The 25,463-nt window shown below is 37.2% G+C and overlaps 1 protein-coding gene across 3 annotated transcripts in view; it reads right to left on the bottom strand.

Moving 5' to 3' along the window:
- The window catches only part of SEMA5A (semaphorin 5A), a 411,339-nt gene that overhangs the window by 207,023 nt on the left and 178,853 nt on the right, over positions 1-25,463 (bottom strand). For all 3 annotated transcript variants that reach the window (XM_088171122.1, XM_088171116.1, XM_088171133.1), the window contains exon 3: positions 10,006-10,204. In XM_088171122.1, the coding sequence (XP_088027248.1) occupies positions 10,006-10,138 (133 nt within the window). In that variant the 5' untranslated portion in view covers positions 10,139-10,204. The remainder of the gene's footprint in view (positions 1-10,005; positions 10,205-25,463) is intronic.

Genomic DNA, 25,463 nt, shown 5'->3' with positions numbered 1-25,463 from the left:
ACTACTCAGCATCGCACTTTAATGAAAAAGACATTTCATTTGCAATACAGAGCTTACTTATACCAGAGCTGTGTACAGAATTAAGAGTATGTGGATGGACATCATAACTGGGACATGAGAGAATACATGTTTATATGATTAGTCAAACCTTTATTTTTAATAAAATTGAAAATTCAAAATATTTCTTATAGAAACGATTAATATATTTTAATCTGAATAATAAATTGAAAAATATAGACATTCTGGTAATTAGTGATTAGACAGTAGGAACTCTACAGTTTCCAAAAAAGGTGTCCGGGAAGACACAAGAAAACAAAACATCACTTCTTCCCTCCAAGGGGAAAAAAAAAAATCGTCTAGGCAGAGTTATTTAATGTAATCCAGTCCTCTATAAAGGAAAAGATGAAGTTACAAAGTTGCCCAGAATGATTAAATCAGCAACCACAAACTAAAAGATTCCTCTTTTAAGTCTTACCACACTACATTTGGTTCTCCTTTGGAAACATGAAAACATGTCAGATCTCCATCTGCAGTTCAGAGCTCATCTTTGCTTATAGGGAGGGGGGAAGGAAAAACGAAAGAAAAAAAGACAAAGCAACCTCAAAACTACAGATCCCTTTCAAGATGCAGTATTCTGGAGGTCTCTAGATCCCATAAAAAAGCCAGCTGCCTTCCTTCTACTAACCAGTAAAACTTAATACAGTCCTGAAGTTCACTTTTCCATACAAACAGAAATAAATATCTGTATCTAGCCTTATCTAGAAGCTCTGCTAGCTTCTCGTGCCCCTCTCCACTTTAAATCATTTGTAATAAAACAAACCCCAAGACCATAAACCTCTTGATATTCTCCAGAAAGTTCACCACCTGTTTACTGAGCATTCATTTTATGAACAGCGATTACAGCTTCAGAACAATTTTGGAGGTAATGAGGCAGGGCTGTAAGTAATTCATTATTAATGGGAAAAAGAGAAAATGAAGCATACTTCCTACAGTATATGTTTTTTGACTTTAAATGCGTGCAAACTTGAACTTCTTTCTTAAGCCTATGGTAAACTTACTTTCCTCTACCCAGCTACTCGCTGCCCCAGCCACCTGTCCTACTGCTCTACAGGTAGGGCTGGCACAGTCACAGCAGTTCCCTTGCCTGCTTTTACAATCCACTCTAACCTTCAAGGTCTAAAATCTAGCCTGCATTCCTGTTTTCTCTGCCCTGCCAGAGCTCCCCCAGCTAGAAGTACATATTGCTGCATTCTTACGTGTGTGCATATGTCTGTTACTGGGATAATTAAAGGGAATTTGGGTTCTGACTGTCTGTGCCCTCAGGGAAGAAACAGGAACATCTGCAGCAATGCCTACTTATTTCTTATTTTTCTGAACAAAGGTTTGGAATTGTTTATGCTTCATTGTTCAAACACACATATTGCATACAAATACAAGAAAGTGTAAGGGGAAAAAAGACTGAACCCCCACCTAGATGAAAGTGGTTTCAGTGCTACATGCACAGCCAAAAACCAACTTCACACCTCGTCCAGCACAGAGCCCTAATGCTCTTCCCAGGAAGAGCAGCTACTCCTTACAGATACCACCTGTGGTCCCTGTGCTGCTGCTGCCAATCTTCCTGAATGTGACAGAGGGACAGACTGACCATGAAAACATTTGACGTCCTCAGTCATGCACTCTCTCCAGAGGAGTTTAATCTTCCACATTTTAACACTTACATGCTGGCTTTGGCAGCCAGTCAAAGAATTCATTCTGAAGGAAATCATGTTGTATAGTTATGAGAAATCATTATTTAGTCTCAAGATGGAGTTTTGTAAAGAAATCTGCTCAATTTTAATACATTTACTGTAGTGAACAGAAACAGAAAGCAGACTGCCCATAGACAGCTATGCACTGTTATTTTTGTTGGAAATATCTATGCTTCAATTAACAAGATCGTTTTTGCTAGAACTGACCATCCTGCAGTGATGCATTCTTACTAATATTGGCATGCGAACATAAACCTTTTATTTTACATTGTTTCAGCAAAATAAAATTTTTTGATCCTATCAATTCTGTCCGAGACTGTAGCTCACAAAATACAGGTCTTATGATATTTCATTAATAAATACAAAACCCAACAAAATAAGAAATATTGTAAAGACCAAGGGTATAGAGAGCAAAGCCTGACACTAATCTTTGTAAGAGTTTGGAGCCAGGACTTCAAAGAAGAATATATTCCCCACCTCCTCTACTCCCCCACCACAAAAACAAAAAGATGCCCCAAAGCAAAAAAATAGAAAGCAACAAGCAAGGAAAAAAAGAAAGAACCACAACACTACAATCAACACTTCTCTTCGTAGAAATTACTTTTGTTCCAAAAGGCACTGCTAAACTCCAGGTCACTATTAACAATTACTTTAGTAGGTTTACTGTAGAGCTGGTTGTAAAATGGTCAGGTCCTAATTCTCAGAAATGGTAGGAATGAGCCATAAACCCATCAAAACAAAATCTGAAGTGAGCGCTGGAAATGGAAAGACAAGCCTATGACAAGTCAAAGTTTGGTCCAACCTGAATATGACAAATTTTCATGTAACAAGTAAGTATCTACCACCTTCAGCCACACAAAATCAGCTGCTACCCAGTGTCCTGAAGTCTTGTCAACACCAGACAAACACTGCCACAGAAGGAAGATAGGAAAGAAAACATGTGAAAAAAGAAAACAAACAAACAAACAAACAAACAAAAAAAAAAAAAAAACCACTTTGAAGAAGCACTGACTGTGGTTCTCTATTTTCACTCAATCTATCTAATAAACAGAATGTATCTTGATAAGGTTATTTAAGAAATTAGGAAGAAAATCAGAATTTTAAGTAATGCTTTTCCTCCCCACCTCTTATGATTGTTGAAATTTTAGAGCTCTAAGAAAGGCCAAAGGATGGGCCAGGGTTTCCCCAGTCTCCAGCTAAAGTGATAGGCAGTAGAAGGTGACATACAGTGACAGGCAGTAAGGGCAGCACGTGCCATCAAGTGACAGCAATGCAGGCCCCATAAACACTGCACAGGATCTGGAAGGGAAGACTCCTGGAATGAGTCTTTCCAGTAACTTTCCAGACAGCTTCCAGTGTCATTACCAAGTATGAAAACAAAGTTGCCCAGGATCAGATGGCCAGTAAGTGCAATTGTTAGCATCTTTTATGAACTAGCAGTCTAAGCTACTTAGAATTATAGCATGGTTTGGGTTGGAAAATATCACTAAGTTCATTGAGACCAACTGTTAACCCAGCACTGCCAAGTTCACCACTAAACCAACTCCCCAGGCACCACATCTCCATGTGTCTTGAATACATCCAGATATGGTGAGTCCACCACCTCTCTGGGCAGACTGGCTCAATGCTCAACAATACTTTCAATGAAAAGGTTTTTCCTAATATCTGGTATAAGCTGTCCCTGGCACAACTTGAAGCTGCTTCTTCTTGTCCCACCACTTGTTACTTGGAAGAAGAGACCAACCCACACCTTGCTACAGCCTCCTGTCAGGCAGTTGTAGAGCATGATAAGGTCACACCTGAGCTCCTTTTTCTCCATTCTTTTCTTATGAAAAGAATGGAAATTCTATCTGGTGGGAAAAAAATTAAATAAAAAAATCAGAACAATATTGTGCTCCCTCTTGCTTTAAGCACACACACAAAAAATGACAGAACTTCATCTGCATATGAGTTCTGTTTCTTAATTGCTGATCTGCTTCTTTAACGTATCCGAGTCTGGATGGTTTACAACCTTTTAGCAAAAATACAGCTCTTTCGAAGAAGAAAAAAAGAAAAAGATCAAAAATCCAGATTTTTAGTCCATCTGCCCACTTTGTACAGATAGTGGAATGCAGCAAGAGCCTCTTTCTCATTTTGCTGCTTTGTTAACAACCAACTGCACATGCTCTAAAGAGCCATATTAGGGTAATAAGGAAAAAATCAGCCATGGAAAGGCTAATAGGACATGTCTGCACAGCTCACTAGCCATTGTAGCCAATGCTAACTTAATATTACCAAAATTTATGAAAATTATTAGCATTCCATGAAGGTCCAGCACTTGACTGGGATGCCAAAATAATTGTGAATTGATGCTTGCTTTAAAACATGATCATCTTCGGAGGGGGGAAAAGTATACAAACACTTTGCTTCAAGAATTCAGCCTCCACCATTCCCTCATTTTTATGGGAATGGACACCAATGACATTAGGTGATTCAGGGAAATATAGGAGGATAGAAACCTTCAGTCTCCAAAGATATTTTTTAATTAACAATAAAGAGTTGAAATTTGCTCTTCCCCATCAGAGGCTTAATCGCCTATAAAAAAGTAAAAGCAATCCTGATTCAATACAAAAAAAATATAGAACTGGTAAAGGAATTATTTTCTTCCTTAAGAGGGGCTGGTTCTTGGCAAGGTAGCACAAACAATCTCATAATCCTATCATCTAGACAACCAAAGTTGCAACATCTAGCAATCAACATTTCTTCACTGATGAATCATCTTCATTTAAAGAAAAACCCAAAAGACAATAGCAAATGGAAAGCAATACACCTTAACCCCACTGCAGATGCTGGTAGATCATCTTCAAAATGTATTTAAGAAAAATTGGAAAGAAAAGGAAAAAGCAGTAAAAACCAAAGAGCTTTGTTTCAAAGAAAACTTGCAACAAGATTAGGAGAAAGAATACAAACAAAAACAAGTTCATATGCCATTTATCCTCCTTCATTCAGCCCACATATTATTTCCTCTTGGCACAAGTTAAGTGCATGCACTCCGTAGACAAACCACAGGATAAAATGAGCAGAGCAATGTACTGAGTCTATATTACTTAGACAAACATCAAGTAAGGGAATTCTATGGTGGTCAGACAATAAGGTTAAGAAAATATATTTCTGAGGATTCTCTAACCGAGGAATCAAAAATAACTATGCTATTTTTCTTTTCTGGTTAACCTCAAGTTAAAATGAAGGGTTTAAGTTCATTTCTTCTATGGATTGAAACATTCTATTTTTGAGCATGTTTATTCAACAGATAACTCTGTTACAGCAGAGTTCGTATTTAAATTATCACTAAATATAGCTTCTAAAATTATGAAAATTTATGTTTTTTGTTGAAACAGCACAACTTTAAATTCTGATTATTTTATGGAGCCTAGAAGAATGGGACTTGTCCCAGAGCAAATGACTTCTGCTGTTCTCCCAGTATCAATTAAGTCAAGTTCAAAACTGCACTTTATTATAGAGAAGCCTAAGAAATTCAACTTTATACAGGTAATCAGCAGGACAGTCAATACCTAAAGTCTCACACCTGAAATTGGATTTGGGTCAATTTTTTTTCCAGCTCACTCACACAGTGCTAAGCAGTTGTGATGGCTCCTTCAGTTCTACCTCATGGATAGGCTCTCTCTACAGAACAAGTCTCCAACTAAGTTTTGAAAGGTCTGGTGTTTCAAAGTTCAGCAAATACGTGTGTCTGGGGAAACAAGCTGCCACTGTAACTACCTCTATCTTTTTTGTTGATTGCTTTCATTTTTGGTTTTGGTTTTGTTTTCTTTTTCAAATCTAATAAAAGGTCAGGTCCCCAGAGAGCTACCACAAAGGTTCTGTAGAGCAGGTGGACTATGAAATGTTGGAAATATTTAAACAAACATTACACCACTCAACTGTTTTGCTTTGGAGTTTTTTACTTAAGAATAGTTCAACCTTTATAAAGTGTTATTGTTTATCATACAGCATATATGGTTTTTGCAGCTTTTTCTAACTGTTCAGGTTAAACACTCTACTATAATTCCTTTACTACAAGAAGAGAATGATTTTTGCCAAGTAGATGACCATCAGTAAACCCTAATACATTTACAGAGCCAACATTTCATATCTGCATGCAAACAAAAGTATATCGAAATAAAATTTAATAGAAATAAAATTTCTGACACTATCTTTAATGAGTAGCTTATATAAGCCCTTTTTCTGTCTTAATTCTTAAGATACTTCAAGTATAACTTCTTTTTTTTTTTTTACATTGTAAACATTTGGAGATGTGTGTAAAGATCAAGGGTCTCACACTAAGCCTCTGTGTATCCATTCTGTAATCTGCACCTTCTTTCCTTTCACACAGTTCTGAGTTACATTTGATTCATAAACCCTTGATTCCAACTATTGGAATTAGCATAGCTGATGAATTCTTAACATATGCAGACAGAAAGGTTTTTTATTAAGCCTGAATTTCAACAGATTAGTACATTTTTGCACTTCTAGATGCAGACGACTCCTTAGAGAGAGAAAGGAACTTCAAAGAGGCACCATGCACCACAAGTCAGTTTGACCACACGAAACACTGAACTGCACACTCCTGGGCCGATCCTGTCAATCCCTCCAATAATTAGAGGTCTATTTCATGTAAATCTGTTTTCTGTGATAATCCCTAACTTTAAATAATGAGAAAAGGAAATTTTCAGCTTCCAAGGAAGACACAAAGCACCTTATTCTAGTTTAAGGAAGCTCTATGACAAGATATTTTAGAGCTAACAACATTTTCTGATATATAGCAGACTTTCTTATTTATAGATTCTGGGAATGCAAAAAGATGCATTATGCAGTCCTAATATTAATTATGTAGATAAATAAATTACAACATGGTTATTAATACTGTGTAAGAGAGACATAAAATTAAATCTTTGAGAGCATGTCAAAAATCCCTTCCAAGTGTGTGCCTCTCCTTCTACTGCACCTTCTTTTTCCTCTTCCACCAGCGAACAAAGCACTTGAGCAGAAGTTCTCAATTGGTGAGTGAAATTCTTGTCATTTGCTACCAGAAGATATATCATAGTCTTCAACTAAAACTATTTAGCTGGAAAAATCAGGGCTAGAAATAGTGTATGCATCTCTACACAAGGTAGCTTGACAGAATCATCACCTAAGTGAGCAATTTTTGATGAGCAGTGGGAAAGAAAGCAAGCTCTTTCAGGAGATATACTCCCCTTCCATATTTCACTGTGACAACTCCTGGGGACTATTTTGTCTTTTTATTAGGTTTTTTTTTTGCAGCTGTTCATCTATACGCTACACCAGACTCTCACTCCATTAGTTTTATTTAATAGTTTATACTTCATCTACCATACCTCTCAAAGGAAGACAAATCAAATAAGTACATTTCTACTTTGGCATACCAGAAACTACAAAAAAAAAGGGCTTTGATCAGTTATAAATAAAATAAAAGTGTTGGTGTCTCTGTAAAGTTAGTACTGAGTTTACAAGCTTGAAAGCACCTACCACTCAATAGCACTCAGCTTTGGTTGATGTTCAGCATCCCACACAGTATTTAGCTCTGGTGGATCTAATACTGTTACAAGATGACTTTACAGACTAGGGCATTAATGCAGCACTCAAAGGGATTTTAACTGTTACAAATTGATTTCTCAACTTGGCGTTGGTCTAGCAGCACTAATGACATCAATAGATACAGACAGTATTTTCCTATAGGCATTCATGGAGCCAGCAAATGTCACAGGAAGGATATGGATATCAATAAGGTGGCTGGTTGAAACCTGCCAACTCCTATTGCAAGACTCATTCAGAGTGGCTTTGCACACACATCTCTCTTCTTATATTATGATATCCCAATTTATCCATTCCTAACGTCCTCTCAGGCACTTTTTCCTGGGGTCTCAAAACTTCTGCTTTCCATTAACTGGCATTACCAAGACAAATGCTGTATGGCCACACCAACTAGGCTACCCAGCTATCACATGCTGTATACTGCATTGCAAATGAGTTTCTACATGTACTTTCTAAGAGATATTAAGGAATCCCTATAGATTATTGTGTGAAGTATGAACTACAGCTTGTCAGACTATTTTTCAAAAGATGTCAGTTCATAAAGGCTGGTATGCCATGGATATGTACTAATTAATGGTATTTTTTACCATAAAGGTCAAAGGGGAGTCTGGCATTCAAAATTTTACTAGATCTCATATTAAAGATCTGACCATAAATGGTTTTATATAATTATATTTCCCACATATATTTACAGTAAAAATAAATTGGTTTTTTTGGGATAAACTTCAACTGTGACACTATCTTTGGCTACATCAAAAGATGCAGCTGAAAAAATATGGCCTCTATTCCCAAAAAGCCTTAGCATAGTGACTTAGAACTGGAAGGCCATCACTAGAAATTAAATATGACAGAGAACAAGAGAGGCCTAGGAGGCAGGATAGGTCTAAATTCAAGAAACCCTCCTAAATATTGGCTGAATTAGATTCATAAAATGACACATTTTTAATCAACTCCTAGAACATAGCACTGCTAATGAGTATCAATTATTTTCTTTTACAGTTGCATATATAAAACCAAAAAGTACACGCAGTGATCTCTTAGTTTGTGCAATTAAGAAGCTAAGTGCCAGAATTTTAACTGTGCTGCTTTAATTACTTTAATTTAGAATATTGTGTATGTGTATTCTGATTAAAAATAGCATTTTAAACTAAATTATACACAATATGAATGCAAAGGAAATCAGGTATTTAATCAGAATAACTCATACTATTTAGCCCATCAATAAGTGAGTGATAAAGGTCCCTCCTTCACAACACATTGGTGGTTTGCTGTTCTGAGGTACAGAGTTCATTCTCCAGTGTATTGAAGAACAGGACAGCTGGTACCATTGCTGTTATTAAACCATTAAAGTGCCAGAACAAAATACTTTCTGTAAAAAACACAGTATTATTTTCTCTAAGTTTATGAAAAGAATGGAAACAAATCTTTTTTCAATTAAAATTCAATAAATTCTAATTCATTGGAATAAAAAACTTACACATGTGCTTTCTTAGAGAAACAGGAGGAATGCAGTGTGTAATATAATACATCTTAATCCCTACATCCTCATAACTAGAAACTATTTGGAACTCATTCTAAGTTGAGACACTAATGGAAAAATCTCAGTTCAAATAAACAAAATAAAAAGCCAGATAAGTTATTAACTGCCTCAGGTTTTTACAGAAAACCTCCTCCAAGTATTCTTTGCTTTGTTCCAACTGTTCCTCAGCGTTCCACCCCAATACTCAAGATGACAACCACATGTATGAAGAGCTGTCCTGGTGAAGGAAGGAACTCGTGGTGCAGCTCCAATGCAAAAAGGGCTGTGTCAGGAGTAAGCAGGGACAAGGAGGAATTTGGAAAGACCATATGGGCATGCAGGGATTACGTCAGGTTAAACAAAGTTCAGTGAGAGTTACGATTTGCATGGAATGTCAAGGGCAACAGGAACAGCTTCTACGGCTCCAATAGTAATGGAAGGTTGAACAGGCATGAAAGGATGAACAGGGAAAACATCTGTGTGCTGCTGACTTGGGCAGATGATGACCCAGTGGCAGCAGAAATGAATGATGCTGAGGGACTCAATACCACCACTAAGGCATCAAAGGCATCTGTTGTTTAGCAGAAGGGGTTCAAGAACTACCATTTAGAGAGTAAATGTTTAATACCCCTTATTCCACCTGAGCCAGCAACAAGTGTAATAACACTGGAACCCATCCTGTTTAACACCTTAATCAAGAAGGGGAGGCAATAGATCACAGTAAAGTTTGCAAATAACAACAAATTCAGAGAACCAGCTGATAAGCTTGAGGGCGGGGCTGCCACCAAGAGAGGCCTCGTTGGGGTGGAGGAATGGGACAAGAGCAACTTGATGTAATTAAGGGCACACATGTAGAATTGCACACTTGGAAAAAAATAACTTCATGCAACAGAACAGCCTGGTTTTAATCACAAAGGAAGATGAGCCACCCACTTTTAAGTGACACATTCAGCTTTAAATGCTGAACAAAATTTGAAAGCCTAGTTGTATTTAATTTGCATAGAATACAGCCCAGATTTTTATATAGCAGTACTGAACGTACCTTTTTTCCCCATGCCATCCTACATTAAAAGCAGAGGTTTCAATGAAGTGATTATACAAGCCTTAGCCTACTTCAGGAAAAGATTTTTGCCATTTACATCTTACCTTTGTATGAAATAATTGGGTGCTCAGCTCTGTGGCAGTGGGTATCTTCTCTTGTTGTTGACTCCAGTATTCCTAACACCCCAAGTCCTGCCAAGAGCAGTGTGAGGAAGCAGCTTCCTTTCATGGTGGTCATGCTGTCCTCCACAGCAGCCACTTCTTTTAACTGTCTACTCTTCTTACACTCATGTGGGAAAAGCACCTGGAGAATTCGAAGAAATTTATTTCAGAACAAGAGCAAAACACAGAAAAAATTAGACAATTCTTGAAGTTTAAAACAAAACAACATTGCTTTCTTTCTGTGTAGCATTTGACTACTCAAAAGTATACTGTCATCTGCTCCTCTAATTACTTCACAAACCTATCATCAGTTACCCAATTTAGGAAAATTGATCTGTCACCCAGCAGGATAAAAAAGCTGATATTCATTACCCCCTCTCTTTTATTTTGTAACATGTGGGGAAAAGAATATTCTCCAACATTTTTTTATTTCATCCTCTTAGATAGAGCAAACATATTTAAATCTATCTTCCCTGTTGACTTGGATCCACTGCTTCTTGCCCTGCTTTCCTCAGAGATGAAGGAGTGCTTTGACTTCTTGTAAAGGAAGTAAGTACAGGCAACCAAGTACAAGGTAGGAAAGGAATTGGTCCCTCATGTGAATGACTATTTTGAGAGAACAATAGCCCTAGAGCATGTGTTTTTTGCCTATCAGTAGAGTTTGTAGAGAAAGGGGTAGGACAAAATTCACTTCAATGCTCTGACACACACTTTTGCCTTACAGCAGTGTGAGTCACTGGTTCTGCCACTGGCCCCACTTCCTGACTGATGGCAAGGCTGTGAATTGCAGACTCAAATGATGAACATCTCTTTCTAGTAAAATTTAGATACCAACTAAAAATGCAATGGTTTTCATTCAGAATCCGAAAAAGTTGAAGTTCAACTCCCTCATTTTTTGAACATCCAATAACCAGAGCCTTATATAAGTAATAGAATATGTACGGTGTCAATATAATTTTAAATCCAACCCAGTTCCTTCAGTTTCATCACTAAAAAGGTGCCAAGCAGTAACAACCTGATCATTCAACCCAAAAGAAACTTTCACCACTAGCAGCTTTAATGGTGCACACAAGATTGTGTGCTGGTAACAGGCAGATATGAGACATCACTGCCTTCCATGGGGGAAGACCAGAGGTTTAAGAGAGCTCCATAAAGGCAGAAATGTCACACTCTGGAGTGACTCTGGAGAAATTCAGGAAAAGAAAATCATCAATTTTGACTTCTAATATGTTTGATCTCACTGAATTGCAGTATGCTGTTCAATAAGGTGGAAACTTTCTATTTGCGTAAAATAAACATCTTAAGTGCATAAAACAAAGGCTTGATAATGAAAAGACACTCCACAATAACAGTAGTGTGTTCTAAAAGCTACACTCAGAAGGCAGAATGGATAGTAAGCACTGGTCCCTAACATTACTAGCACCAGCCTTCATAAGACAAACTGCTTTTCTCTTACCACCTTATTTTGCTGCTTTTTGTTGTCTTTCAGCTTAGATGTGGACACTTCTAATCCTCATTAATTCAAACTAAAATAAATACATCAAAGACATAATGCACTTGAGCAGTAAATTTAATAGTCAATTTTAGCTTCTTTGCTAAATTTTCTTAAGCTTCTGAAAAAAAGGAGGAGAAGCTTAGAGGCAGTTAGATTCACAGTCTTACCTTTCTAAGTAGTGTCTTATGATGTCATGTACCAATATGAATCTGGCCCTACAAATTACTTGTGGCTTACAAAAGGTAGTATCTGTTCACAGAAATTCTGGATACTAATGCATGTAGTGCATAAAGCACTTGTTCCAATGTCTAATAGTCCATTTTCTGCAAGATTGATATTTAAATGCATGATGCACTATTCTTCCACAAATCCAAGTAGTTTCTGTGGGTTGTAGCATTCCTATTCCTAACTTACAGATCATACAAATACACTAACTAACAGCTACTTCTAATTCATATTTCTGTAAGATTACATTTGTGCATTTTAGAAGCAAAATGAAGGTCTGATACCTCCAAAAATTTGGTTTTCCTTGCACACAGCAACAAGCATCCCAAGACCTAGGAATAGGTAATTTCATGTTTTAAAAAAAAAAAACAAAACAGAGAAAAAATCCAAAACAGACAAACAAAAAACCACACCTAAACAAAACCCAAAACTTTGCTTTTAATTTTGAAAGTCTCAGAAATACTCATAAATGTGTGAATATGATGGAAAACAATTAAACAAGAATAAATAAAACACTTGTACTGAAATCACAGCGTTCTCTGTCTCTCTGGCTGTAAATGAAGCCCACGGTCTTTATGTAACCAAGCTTCCGTATCCCAGCCAAGTTTCAAAAAAAACAGCTCTATTCAGTAAACACAGCAAAAAGATAATTCTGTTTCTCCAGAAAGAAAGAAAAGAACCACTACTCCTCATCCAAATATTAAATACACACGTAGGTATGGATGCCTTGGTTTCCATTACAAAAAGGATACTTAATTTCATGGGACTAATAGTGGTGTTAGGAAGGACTAAGATGTAAATGCTAAGAGGTCTGATGTCTTGTACCCTGCAGGATCTAAAAGGCTTCTCCCACCTGTCCCCTATGAACAGAACTCAGTAGCAGAAACAAAGATTCCTTCACAACAGCACCTTTCCTTGGCCTCTAAATCCAAACAGCATCCCCTTTCATGACAGACTACTCACATGCCATAGGTGGTCTCTGACACAGTTGTTTGCCTGTTATAGTCATGCTGTGGAAGAATTTTGGGGCCAAGGACTTTTTTCCTTACTATCTGAACTCTTCCTCTCACTGCATGCATCTCACATGGCAAAAACTGAGGCAGGAAACACTCTCTCATTTAGAATATCCAAAGACAAGGAGAAAGGAGAAACAAAGAAAGGTGTGAATACACTTCTGACAGTATATCTCAGAAAAAAACAGTAACAATCTAAATTTCTCTCTACCTCGACCTCTAGCTGTTTATATGTATTGCACTATTTTATTAATTTAAGTCTATTAATGATCTTGGATGTATTAATTTAAATGTATTATTGTAGGGAACTGTGAGGAGAAACTCGCAGCAATTCAGAGGAGAATATTCAGAGGCCCTAATTGACCAAAGAACAGTAAATCAAGACAGTAGATAGAAACCTCATCACAAGTTCTTTAAGTTTCTATCCATGTCACTAAACTACTGTATGCATTGAAAGAAAAAGTAGTCTGCAGACTACACCTGCTACACTGCTAGAGTAAAAAACAAAAAGTGTCTTTAAAAAAGATCCACAAACAAAATAAGGAAAACCAACCAAACAAAACTCTTCCCTCAAGAACCAAAAAACCCTTGCATCCCCAACCCCCTTAAAAAATACAATTAAACCCCCTCCAAGGAAACACACACCTTCAACATTTATCCACAGCATGAAGCAATGAGCAGACACCTAAGAAAATATTTCAAAACAGAATCTTTTTCCATGGAACTCGTATGGGCTAGACTGTTTCCCTCTGCATATCCGTGAGTAAGGAGCGCTGCCCAAGTTCCATCGCTGCCCAGGACAGCAGCTGTAAGAGTGAGCCTGTGGAAGCACGCTACACGGACCTGAATCACTGCAACAACTCAGAAGGCTGCAAGCAGACAAAGCAACCTTTCCTGAAATCACCCCTTCTCCTTACTGAAAGTGCAGCTTTCGTGCCAAGAAGTGATAGCTCGCCTGAAGCAATATGACAAGATAAAACAAAGCCAAGAGAACCCTGAGCACGAAAAGATTAAGCCCTTTTCCTTCTGTATAATTTCCATATGTAAATCTCTCAAAATGACAACAACGATCAGGTCAAAACTCTTCAAAACATATATATCCAAATAGTGACACTGACCAGCTTTTTAACTATTGCTAAATATTTGGGGAGACTGCACATTGACCTGTTATTTGCATAATTTTTCTAGCAGAGACCTTTATTGAGACTTTCAGCAAATTGCATTTTACAAGTTTGTAAAACAATATGAAGATGCAAAATGAAAAAGAAAGCAGAATAAGTAGTGCTATAAGATGCAATTGATTTCAATATATGATTTTATTTCAGTATGTAAAGGGTCTTGTTCACTTACTCTATCCCTCATTCCCTTTGTTTTGATCCAGCTTGCCTAGAAGAAATATAAAGATGAATGAGGCCCATTAGGCAAAGGCATTATATTTTACAAATGCAGCCTTTGGTTTCTCCAACAACAGTATTTGATGAAGAAAAAAACAGCAAGTCAAGATTTTCTGTTTCAGCTGAACAAAAAAAAAGACACCTATTGCTAAAGAGAAAACGTGTGTGCAGCTAAGCGTGCAAGGCAGGTAACTGAAACTGCTAGGTCGAAGCAGATTCATTTGGAGACTATTCCCTCCAGGCACTGAAGTCATATATTTAAAGTCAAATAATCAAGATGTCAATGTTTCTAGATCAGTTAAAGTACACCGTGTTGGAAGTAAAATTTACCTCTGAATTATAAACTACATTTTCCTTTGTTCAATCAAAATAAGCCACTGCCACACTAGCTGCAGCTGTTCCAAAGCATAGATGCTTTCAAATAATTACCTTTGCTGATTCTATACGTGACAGTTTAAAATGACACTTTTAGTGAAAGATGAAATGAGCTTATGTCAATATAAGTCTACAAAGAGCAGGGTTTGGCAGGTTTAAAAGATGCCAGTTTCAGGACTGGGTCTGGATACAGGCATTCACGAGCAGGTCTGGGGTTTCTTTACACGCACACCAGTGTTAACTCTTGCAAATGCTGCTCATGTAATTTGTTGCAGGAGACTCATTCCGCTTTCCCTGGGCACTTTGCTTCACATCTTTGCAAAACAGTAAAAATTTGGAAAAAAAATTGCTCATGTGAAGTAACTACTTCAGATGACCTTTTTGCACTAGCACAAACCTGGAAATAAATAGTTAAATTCATCAGTTAATGAAAAAAACTGTACATTCTATGGGTTCATTAGAATAGAATTATTTATGAGTACAAAGAAAGATGTCCCATATTGCTACTGTGCACACTTTAAAATAGCAATAATTATTTCAGGTTTGGTCATGACAATTTTAGGAAAAACACACAGTTTGTCTACTGTATTGCTAATGGTACCTTTTTTACAATTTATTGAAAGAAGAAAACATTTTCTTGCTGCTGCAAGTGACAAGAAAAGAGGGAGACCTGTTGTTTCCTCTTCACCAAAAATAGGCCACAGTGCTGTGCATCGCTACTAAGCATGTAGACAAATCAGGAAAGAGGGAATCATGAATACCCCTACAATGTAGCTCAGTGCCTCTTTCTGTAATTTTTCTTGTTGAAGTCAAACTCCTCAAGCTCATACAAAACATTTGAGAGGAAGATTGTTAGAGAAAGGAATACCTAAGAAAGACTATCACCACACCTACCAAAATATTTCACTAAATTCTAAGGCAGTGTGTACACTCTCAATTCACCAGTAGTAACAAACCCTGAAGCTCAGAAGGAAAAAGAGATGGAGGCCAGAAGTAGGCATCAAGAGGGCTCTTTTAAAAAGAAAAAAAAAAAAAAGAAAGAAAGAAAGAAAGAAAGAAAGAAAGAAAGAAAAAAAATCCTCCAAGCAGTTGTTTTTACTGTTTCCTGTCAAAAGGACAAAACCACCAAACCTATACCTCTTTATAGTATAATTACTTCGAAATACATCAGTACGCCCTTAGACAAATAATTTGCCTATCAGTCAGATAAACAATTAGATTAGAGCAATAGCTCAAAGATCACCTCACTAAACATTGAGATGAGACTGGAGGCTACAGATCTTCAGTGAAATAATCCAGTCGTACACCATCAAGTCTCATCACTGGACCCAGCAAGGCAGATTGTTTACTATGCAGCAGAGTAGCATATTCTAATTTGTATTTGCATAAAGTGAGAGTCAGCTTCAATTAAAAAACTGATTACTGAGTTCCTTCAACTTTTTTTTAATACTGTCATTCATTTCTGCAGTGGTATGAATTTTAAGTTCTGCAAGAGGCAGACAGCCATCAGCTGTCATTGACTAACACAGTCAGTCAAAAATCAGTCCTTGAATTCATAGTGACATTCTGCCAAAAGACAGCTAATATCTGTAGCTAAGGGTGACAACTCATAAAACAAGAATCTGTCATCAAAGCTAGTTCTCCAGCACTTCTCATAGAGCTGATATTTGTGATGTCAGCAAAGGAAGCCCTGGTGCAAGAACACTGGCCTGAGTGAAGCCAGGATTTTGTAATAACCCCTCGGAACTCAATTATCACGCTGTGGGCTTCTCATCAGTGGGGTGTTCAGCTCCCTAAGCAGGCACAGGCCAACCCAGCAGGACCACGCAGAAGAGAACCACCGGCAACTTAGGGGTAGGAATACAGTCAAATCAGCACAGACTAAGTCAGAGTTCCAATAAAATCTCAACACTTTTTTGTTGCCCTGGTGTTCTAGACTTCTGATTGTTGATACATTTTTTTTACACTTTCTCACACTTTCTTCTAAACAATGATTGTTTTGCATTCCTTTTTGGAGGAAGAGAGCATTGGTGGACTTGTGATGGAACCAATGGAGTCAAGAGGTCTCATCAGCACTGTCCAATCCATGATCATTGTTGGAATTCTCTAATTAGACATGTAATGTAAATAAAGGGGTCTTTGCTGCTCGACTTGCTTGGAGTCAGGTGTAAGTCTCTCTCTCTGTGTCATAACAGCAACACTTTGTCAAATCCATTTTTTATCTTAGCTATCCATTTGCTCCTCAGCCTTTTTGATACCCTCCCAAGACACAGAGTCCTACTTCAAGTTTCCTTCCCCTCATATCTAGTGCCTTGTTCCAGTCATTGAGAGAACCTTTCCCTGTGCTGTGTTTGGGACATCCACTGAACTCTGATCCTTAGATTGGCCATCAGAAATGAGGCAATAAAATGAAAACTTTTAATTTTTATTTACCTTGAGGCAATTAAAGGGAACCTCAACACTCAGACAAACTACAAGGCCAGCAAAGATTTTCTTTTACAAAATAACTTTAATGGAAAAATGAAATAGTAATGATTGTTTTCAAATAAAAGCCTGGAAAGTGAAAGAAAAAAACCAGGAGAGGTTTAACAAGGGAAAGGCATGAAGTGAAAGAAAGTGATCCAGGAAAGGACAGAAGTGTCAACTAGGACAGGAAAAGTAAATGGAGAAGGAACAACTGTAGCAAATAACAACACATATAGCCCTGCATTTCATCTTCTCTTTTCTCTCTGTACAACACTTGCCTTCTCCTTTTCCAGTTGGTACTATTATTGACAAAGCAAACACATTTTCTTAGGGCCCAACAGACTGCCAACACCTTCAATGACATAGAACACAAGCTGCTCTGTAGTAGAAATACAGTTTCAAGTGCTGAGAGTAATAGCAGTTCAGAACAGAGTCCGTGTAACAGGGCCCTGTTCATTTTATAAAAGTTACAGAGTTTCAAAATGGGGTCAGGAAGACCTTGAGAGAATGGACCCACTGATAGCTATAAAATATCTAGAAACTCCCATTTTGCAGTGTGAAATCCAGGAACTTCCAGAGCCTGAAACTGCAACAATATTCTGGAAAAAACCCCAGGAGCTGCTTGCTGCAGTCTTACCCTCTTCCCTGAGCCATGTGCTGTCTGCTCCTGACTAAGACCAGATGCTGGGCTGGATGCCCCTCTGACCAACCACAGCCGTATTTCCATTTTCTGCCAAGGTCTGAGTCTCGTACTATAAGCTTTTCAGTCACAGACAAAATGAGTTTTGAAATTTCACCAATGACAATTAGGAATCTATGTGGGACCAGGGGCACAACTACAACTACTAATTTCCATTAACAACTTGCTGAAACCTCACTATATAAAAAATACTTTTAAATTGCAAATTGTGTTTTGAAAGCTGTCCAAAAAACAAAAAACAAAACAAAACAAAAAAAAAAAAAAAAAAAAAAAAAAAAGAAAAAAAAAAGAAGAAGAAAAAGAAAAAAAAAAAGAAAAAGAAACAACCATAGAAAAAGGGTTTAGAAACATGAACAAGGCTTGATTGAACTAAAAGTACAAGGACAGGGAGGAGGTCAATGCAACAGAGCAGCAGACAACAATGCACTGAGATAACCGTAGGAAAAACTAGCTGGGAAGAGAGAAGCTGTATCACTTGAGCAGAGGATGAAGAAGATTAAGGTTAGAGTTGGATGAAAAATTTTTGTAAAATCTTGAAGATGTGTAAAAGTAGTTATAAGCAAAGGCAAAGTTAATTGAAGCAGGTAAAAAAGAGGCAATAAGAAAGTAATGCAAGCTTAGCTATTGCATTCTATATAAATTGGGAAAAGGCAACACAGATTGGAGTCACATGTGTTGAATAATTAAAAAAGAAGATCATCACATCACAGATTATTGCTGTAGCCATCTGGACATACTTTTTCAGATTTGTAAACTGTACTAAAAAACTTGCCAAAATTTGTACATGGATGTAAAGAGAGACCCAGAAGGAAGACAGTGATACAGCAATTTCAAATAGTTGGGTTTTTTAAAAGAAATTATATTCAATTCAAAATAGCTCTCTGTCATTTAGTGTACCACTGTATAAAAGTACTTGATAGTATCTGGTATGTAGCTTTCATAGAAACTTAATATAATACATTTTAAATGCAAATCACCAATCTAAAGGACAAAATTGTACTGTTAAAACAAAACTGTTAGTGGGTATTCCGTACATTAATACTAGGCAAACTTCCAAAATAAAGATTATATTAAAGCAGTTACTACCTTAAAGAACTGCTGGATGAGCTCCAAAGTGTCACGTAATTACTATTGTGACAGCCTGCTTCAGCTAGATAATAAAGGCAACTTCATCTTCTTGTAGTGGTTTCAGTCCTGAAGTTCTTTGGTACATTTTTAAAGGGCACTGGGTATTCAATAAACACTTCTCAGCCAATGCAGAATGGTCACAGCTCAGACAACCAAAATACAGTGGAGAAGAGCACAACTTTTATGGCAAATCCACTCAACCCCATTTGCAAATGCATTTCAGACTCCCAACACCTCTTAACTCCCATCTAATTAACAGCGTTTGATTTGTTTCTTTCCATCAATAACCAATATATTCTTCCTTCACAGCACAGCTTAAGTGAATGTAAGGTTTAGCAGACTGATATGAAGGACAAGGAGAGGTAAGGCAGCTCAGAGGTCCCATCCCACATCACTGCTACAGAACACTTCTGCTCCCCACCTATTCATTTATATGTAGCTTTTCTATCAAAGCAAGCATTCAAAACACACACACACCTCTCACCAAGCTTCTGGATTCTTTCACCAGTTCTTGGATAAGCAATAGAGTATCCAATGGGATAGGCAGTCTGAACCATTCAACAGTTCAGTCTACACTGATTATATAAATTAGTATAGATAATACATTAGTATCAGATAACAGCAGAATGGTTTTGGTTCTAGGTCCTAGGTTGGATCATCTAGGTCCAACCCTGGCCATGGTGTCCCATAGGCAGAGACACTTCCCACCACAGCAGATTGCATAAGGGGCAAGTCAAATAGGCTGCTACTTCATTTTGTTACCCTTTAACACTATCACTGCAAAGATGATGATTTATATAATTTATACATCAAGAAGACTTTTACCACACACTTACAAAGATTTAACACACACATAAAAGCATTGTTTAATGTTTCCTCTAATCCCGTGATTAATTCCCATGACCATGAGCAAAGGGCATTCCACCAATCCAAATAACACTCTTCTGTATCACATCTTGCATACAGATTACTGATTCAATTAGAACTGCAACAGAAAAATCAGACAGCTCCCCTCTGTGTTAGTTCTGTCTTCTGAAGATGTTCATCAGAAACACAGGGAACCCTGACAAAGCTATCAGAATCCTGGAATAAGAAGCCAGAAGGAAAAAAATTTGTTTCTGTTATAGCTTTCTGAAAGTTCATTCACATTTTTAGTTACCCAGTAAATCACTCATTATGATAAGATACAGATATTTTAAAGTTTCTGTGGAATATCAAGTTAATAAAACCCTTCCTAAATTAAACGAGGCAAAATTTAAAAAAATGGAAGGCACAAAGATTTTCAAAGACCATTCTACAGCTAAAATATCCAAATCATCAGAGTTTGCAAAAACAAAAGGCCAAATTCTTTATTACTACAATGCTTATACTCAAGACCCCATGTATTCACATACAAAGGTTTCACACATATGAGGAACATCCCTGCACATGACTGAACCTTGTCAGTACAAACTTGCTTCTTTTTAACTAGATCCTAAAATGTAACACAACACACACACACACAAAAAAAAAAAAAAAAAAGGAGAGAAAGAAAGAAAAGTCCTTCTAAAGAGAATAAATCATAATTTTATTTTCTTCCTCCAACACAACAGTTAAAAATTTAAGTTCTATTTTTAAATCTGTTGAAAAGTAGTGCAACTTGAAACAACAGAAATCATATACTATCTCGTGTAATGCTTGCAATGAAGCTGTCAAACAACAAATAAGGAGATGTCAAATAGCCTAAAGTTAAATGAGGAATGAATGAATGGCTCTTGACACACTTCTTTCAATAAAGGAAAGCCTCTTGTGGGTTTGCTTCAGAGCATATACTGTGCTGCTCTGTGTATTTGTGTCTCAAAAAAAATAAAATAAATATACTCTATTTTTTCCCCAGTCTGAAATATCTTCTTACTTTATTTAGATTACTATGATTTCCATGGATTATTTAGTTCTTAATGATGATGATGTTCTTTTTAATGATTTCCGTTTACAAGCTTTCAGGAAAAAAATCTATTCCGTAAAGTTATTTCACAAACTAACAATGTTTTGAAAATTCAATTTCTTTAGTGACATCTATCCCAATGGTTTCTCAGTGGCTGACAGCTTTCATCAATCAAAGACTAAATTACATGAAGTGTCACTGATGTCTCCATCATATCCAAAATCACTTTGGTAGCTTTGTAGCCATCATTTTTCATTTATCACTTTGGAATCTTATAAGCATACAGTATGTATGCACAGATTGTATACATGGAAACATAGCTCAGACTGCTCCTTTTAAGAAATCTACACTTCAGAGACCAAATGTGTCAAGGTCACCTTCAGCTCCTACACATAGGATGATTACATCTTTGCTTAGATTTTTCTAACAGTAAAGGCACAGATTCAGCTTTCTATGGCTGGTTAGTTTGCATACAATTTTCCTAGAACCCCCACAGTTGCTTAAAGGGAAACTTCCTGACCATCCCTTCATTTTATTCCAAGGCTGGATGACGTGCAGTCTCCAAGATTTTTAGTGCTGCCCGAGACTACCAAAAACATACATTTATATATACACACCCCCAAAACCCATCAGTAGGGCCTGCACCCCTCTTTGTGCTCCTCTATATCCATCCACCCTAAGCCATCCAGTCTCTGTAGATCTCAGTTCCTCTGCTTTTTGAGGCAAACAAAACATGCTGTCATCAGCAGAAAAGGGTATTCATTTAAACACAAATAAAATGCTAAAACACTACCTTTCCTTTCCTGCATTTGTTTTTATTTCTTTTCTTCACCTGACAGTGGTACTAAAAATGCTCTTACAATATCAAAATCTCACAGTCTCCATCTCTTCTCTTCTTCTGTAAGCCTTTTGCAGTTACATTCTTTCTCCTTTATTTACTTTGTCTCTGCATTGATGTTATTTGCATATTGCTACAGAAAGACATGTTGTTAAATCTACTTCCAGGACAACAGTCCCAGATCAAAGCTCTAAAAGGAATGCCAAGGAAAATGGTCATGAAACAAAAAACTAAACAAAAAACCCAAAAAATAATCATTGAAAATGGTGTCTATTAATGACACAAGGTAAAACACAAGTACAATAAAATATTTTGCAAATAAAACCTTCCCTTTGGCTGTGGGAAAGTCAGAGCAGAATGTCACTTTATGCAGCAGTGGTGCAAATAGATACAAGTATCACAGGTATGAGAAGGGTCTACGGAATCTATGGCTGGAATTCAAAATAAAGAGCCCAGAAGGAATATGCTGAGGATGAAATGCCTTTCCACTGGGTACTTTGTGCAATAATAAAATGTATCATTTGATCTAGAGAGGGGCAAAAAGAAAAGAGACTGGACACGTAAAAAACCCCACACCAAAACCACACCGAACAAGGAAACTTGCATATAGTGTATGCATCTGGGCAAGTAAAAAATTGGCAATTTCTGGCAGTGTTAGGAAGTGTGTAACTTGAGAAGACACATTTAATACCAAAGAGCAATAACAAACTTCCTAGCATGATGTGGTTGCTATGCCCTACCTCAGCATGCTTCATCCCAGAGAGTGGATGGGACTCTCTCTGAGGCACGCACTTTGGATACAGGAACAAATTCCCCCCATCCTTTCATAGGTGTCCAGCTCTTTCTCCTCTTACATGCCACTTTCACCATGATGTTGATGGGACAGTTGCAGAGAGATCTAGCAGAAATCCTAAATTGCTAACGTCACTAGGATGCATTCTGTTTCTTTCACTACAGCCCTACCAATTTCTACAACTAATAATACAACTGTACACAAACACCTCTTTTGCAGAAGAAATTCAGGGCAGAGTTCATAGTTCTGCTTTTTTAAAAGACATAAACATGCATTTATATTGTAATAAACACATCATATAGAAAGATGTTGAAAACAGAAATTGAAACACCTTGCTCTCACTGTGAAAAATCTTTGCAAATCTTCAGTGCTCTGTAAACAATAAATAACTGAAGCAGAGGTCATCTCATCAGGTTAACCATGAGCCATGCTGCCAAGATAGAGAGTCTGCTCCATCTAGGCTGTGCTAGCTAGTACATGGATTAACAGGGATTTCAATTTCCAGGGCTGTCAATCTTGCATGTTTTCCAGCACTGGATTTCACCACATTTTCTAAAGATACAATCTCAATCCAAGTGAAAAATAATTCAAACTGCTTCAGTGGTGTTGCCAAAAGGGCTTCCAGAGTAAAGAGATTATACATATTTTAATGCACACACTGCAAGTATTACAATCTCTGTCACGTGAAAAAAATTATATATATAAATGCACCAAACTTGGACCAGCAAAGTCAGCTCAAAAGGTCTCAAAACAATGCCCTTTTCTACAAATTCTTCTGACATTTTCAATCATCGCAACATGAGAAAGCATCCCATGAGACTTAAGACAAATGGGAGATATCTGGAATAATTAAAGGTAGCATCTCTATTGCAAGGAGTGTGACCTGAAGGAGGGCAGTTGTGCCAATGGGGGGGAAGCTGAACCTTACCCCTAAGTAGAATTTTAAGCATAAGAAAAAAACAGAGAGATTAAAATCATAAATCAAGAACTACTTAGTTTCACACCAGGTGTTAAAACCCTGTTTCTAGATGCCATTAATCTCAGAGATTTAACTGGCTTTAATGAGAAGAGTCTCATTCTCTGCAGCAAGAAACAAAGTCTTCCATTAGGCACAATGACCTCATCCATCCCTCCCTGATCCTTCTTCACCTCATATGCAGATTCAAGCACAGCACAATTCATCACTTCAGAACAAAGCTGTTAGCAGCTCAGTGATCTGCAATTATGTTACACATCGGGTACAAAGTTTCTGAAAGAGAATGACGCTCCCTTGACTCTGAAATTGCTATTTCTGCTTTGAAGCAATGCAGGCTCCTTGTAAGAAAGAACAACTACTACAATGAGCCTTTCGTTTTTATGTTTCATTTGTTAAAATTCCACAGGCCCTCCTGCACAAAGGGAAGCCCTCATCTCTAGACACACAGTGCCACAAGGAAGACACCAGAAGAGTCAGAAGTGGAAGAAGAAGAACTGTTCTTCATAAATGGACGAGGTCAAAGAATTAGATGGGTGGAGAAACGGCTGACCTAAGCATTACTTTAAATTGGTAATGACTTAGGTTATATAATTCTTCTTCTTTCCCTTTTAACTGCTCTTATTCTGCAATTCCCATCCATTTATCTAAAATCACATCCTTGCATCCCCTCCTGCAAGAAAAATACTCTTTCCTCAGGACAGTGCATCACTATTTGAAATTTTCATATCATTCTTGTCTTCCCAAGTCTTGGCCATGTTACTTAGAAATTCTCAGTCTCCATTTCAACTTCTTTAGATTTATTTTTGCTACTATTTTAAAAAAATACATTTTTGCAAGAGCAACTAATCTCTCTGACCTAATAAAAAAAAAATAAAAATTCCCCGTCCGATTTTTTTTTATTTCAAGTGCTCTTGGAAAACTTCCCAGAGGAAGTACACATACTGGTAGAGGAAGTTAAAATACTCTTTAATACTTCCATGAATCCATCCATCTCACATCCATAAACCACTGATGGAAAACTAAACACACTCTTTGGACACATTCCCATTCTGCTCCTCTCTCTAAGTTCCTATAATTAGTTGAGTCTTCAGAAGTTCATTTAGTAGTTCCTCAACCTTGTTTACATCTTTTCATTCAATTCCTTAAGATCAATCTACCTATTTTCCTCTAATCTTCTCCCATTATCATCTTCCTTCCAATAACCTTATCTGTTCCAGCCATTTAAACTGCTATTATTATGAAATGCTGTCACTTTTAGCCTTTCCCCTTTGATCATGATAATACAACTCCAACACTTTGTTTCTGAAGCTAATTTGCAAGCACAAAAGTATCTCTACATTTATCAGTATTTTCTCACTCTCTTTGTACTTCCTTTAGGCTTTCCCATTTCATCTTGCTCCTTGAAGTCTACTGTCTCTAGACCAAAATGGGTGTCACTAGAACTCAGATTGACAAAAGGTGTTCTGGTAATTCCTCGCTCCCTGACAGGCACTACAGACTGTACAGGGAACAGGGTAAAGAGAAAACTGAGATTTTCGGACTAAGAACTGAGCTCTCAAAGAAACAGCTTGAACATATTAAAACAAATTTAATTGTAATTTATCAAGTGCCAAAATAAGATTAAAAGCATTTATCTTACAATGAGGGAAAAGGCTCCAAGCTCAGTGGGAGACCTCAAATTACATAACAGCTTAGCATTTTTTAAAATAGTGTTAGTAACAGAGTTCTCTTCTGGGACTGCACCCTGCAACCTTACTGTTTATAAAATAGCATTGAAGAACCACCACAGTGGGTCAGGCTGGCTGTTTGGTCCAACTGAAATGACAAAACCAACTCAGACAAAACATCCAGCCTGACCTACTACTCTGTCTTCAGAAGCAGCTAAGAGCAGATATTTAGAGCAGCCACATACAAAAATTCTCTTCCACTTTCCCCAAAACACTTCATACCTTCCATAATTTGCAGCTCAGTAATTTTCTTACCCAGGAGTAATATGATTATCAACTCCTTTTTTTTTTCTTCTTGTTTTTTTTTCCACCTCCTTTTCCTAATTTGTTCAGAAGCTCTTTATACC

This window comes from Sturnus vulgaris, chromosome 1 (assembly GCF_052056855.1).
Source record: "Sturnus vulgaris isolate bStuVul1 chromosome 1, bStuVul1.hap1, whole genome shotgun sequence".
Classification (NCBI taxonomy): Eukaryota; Metazoa; Chordata; class Aves; order Passeriformes; family Sturnidae; genus Sturnus; species Sturnus vulgaris.
The sequence above is the reverse complement of the archived record's forward strand: the minus strand, read 5'-3'. Positions and strand labels throughout refer to the sequence as shown.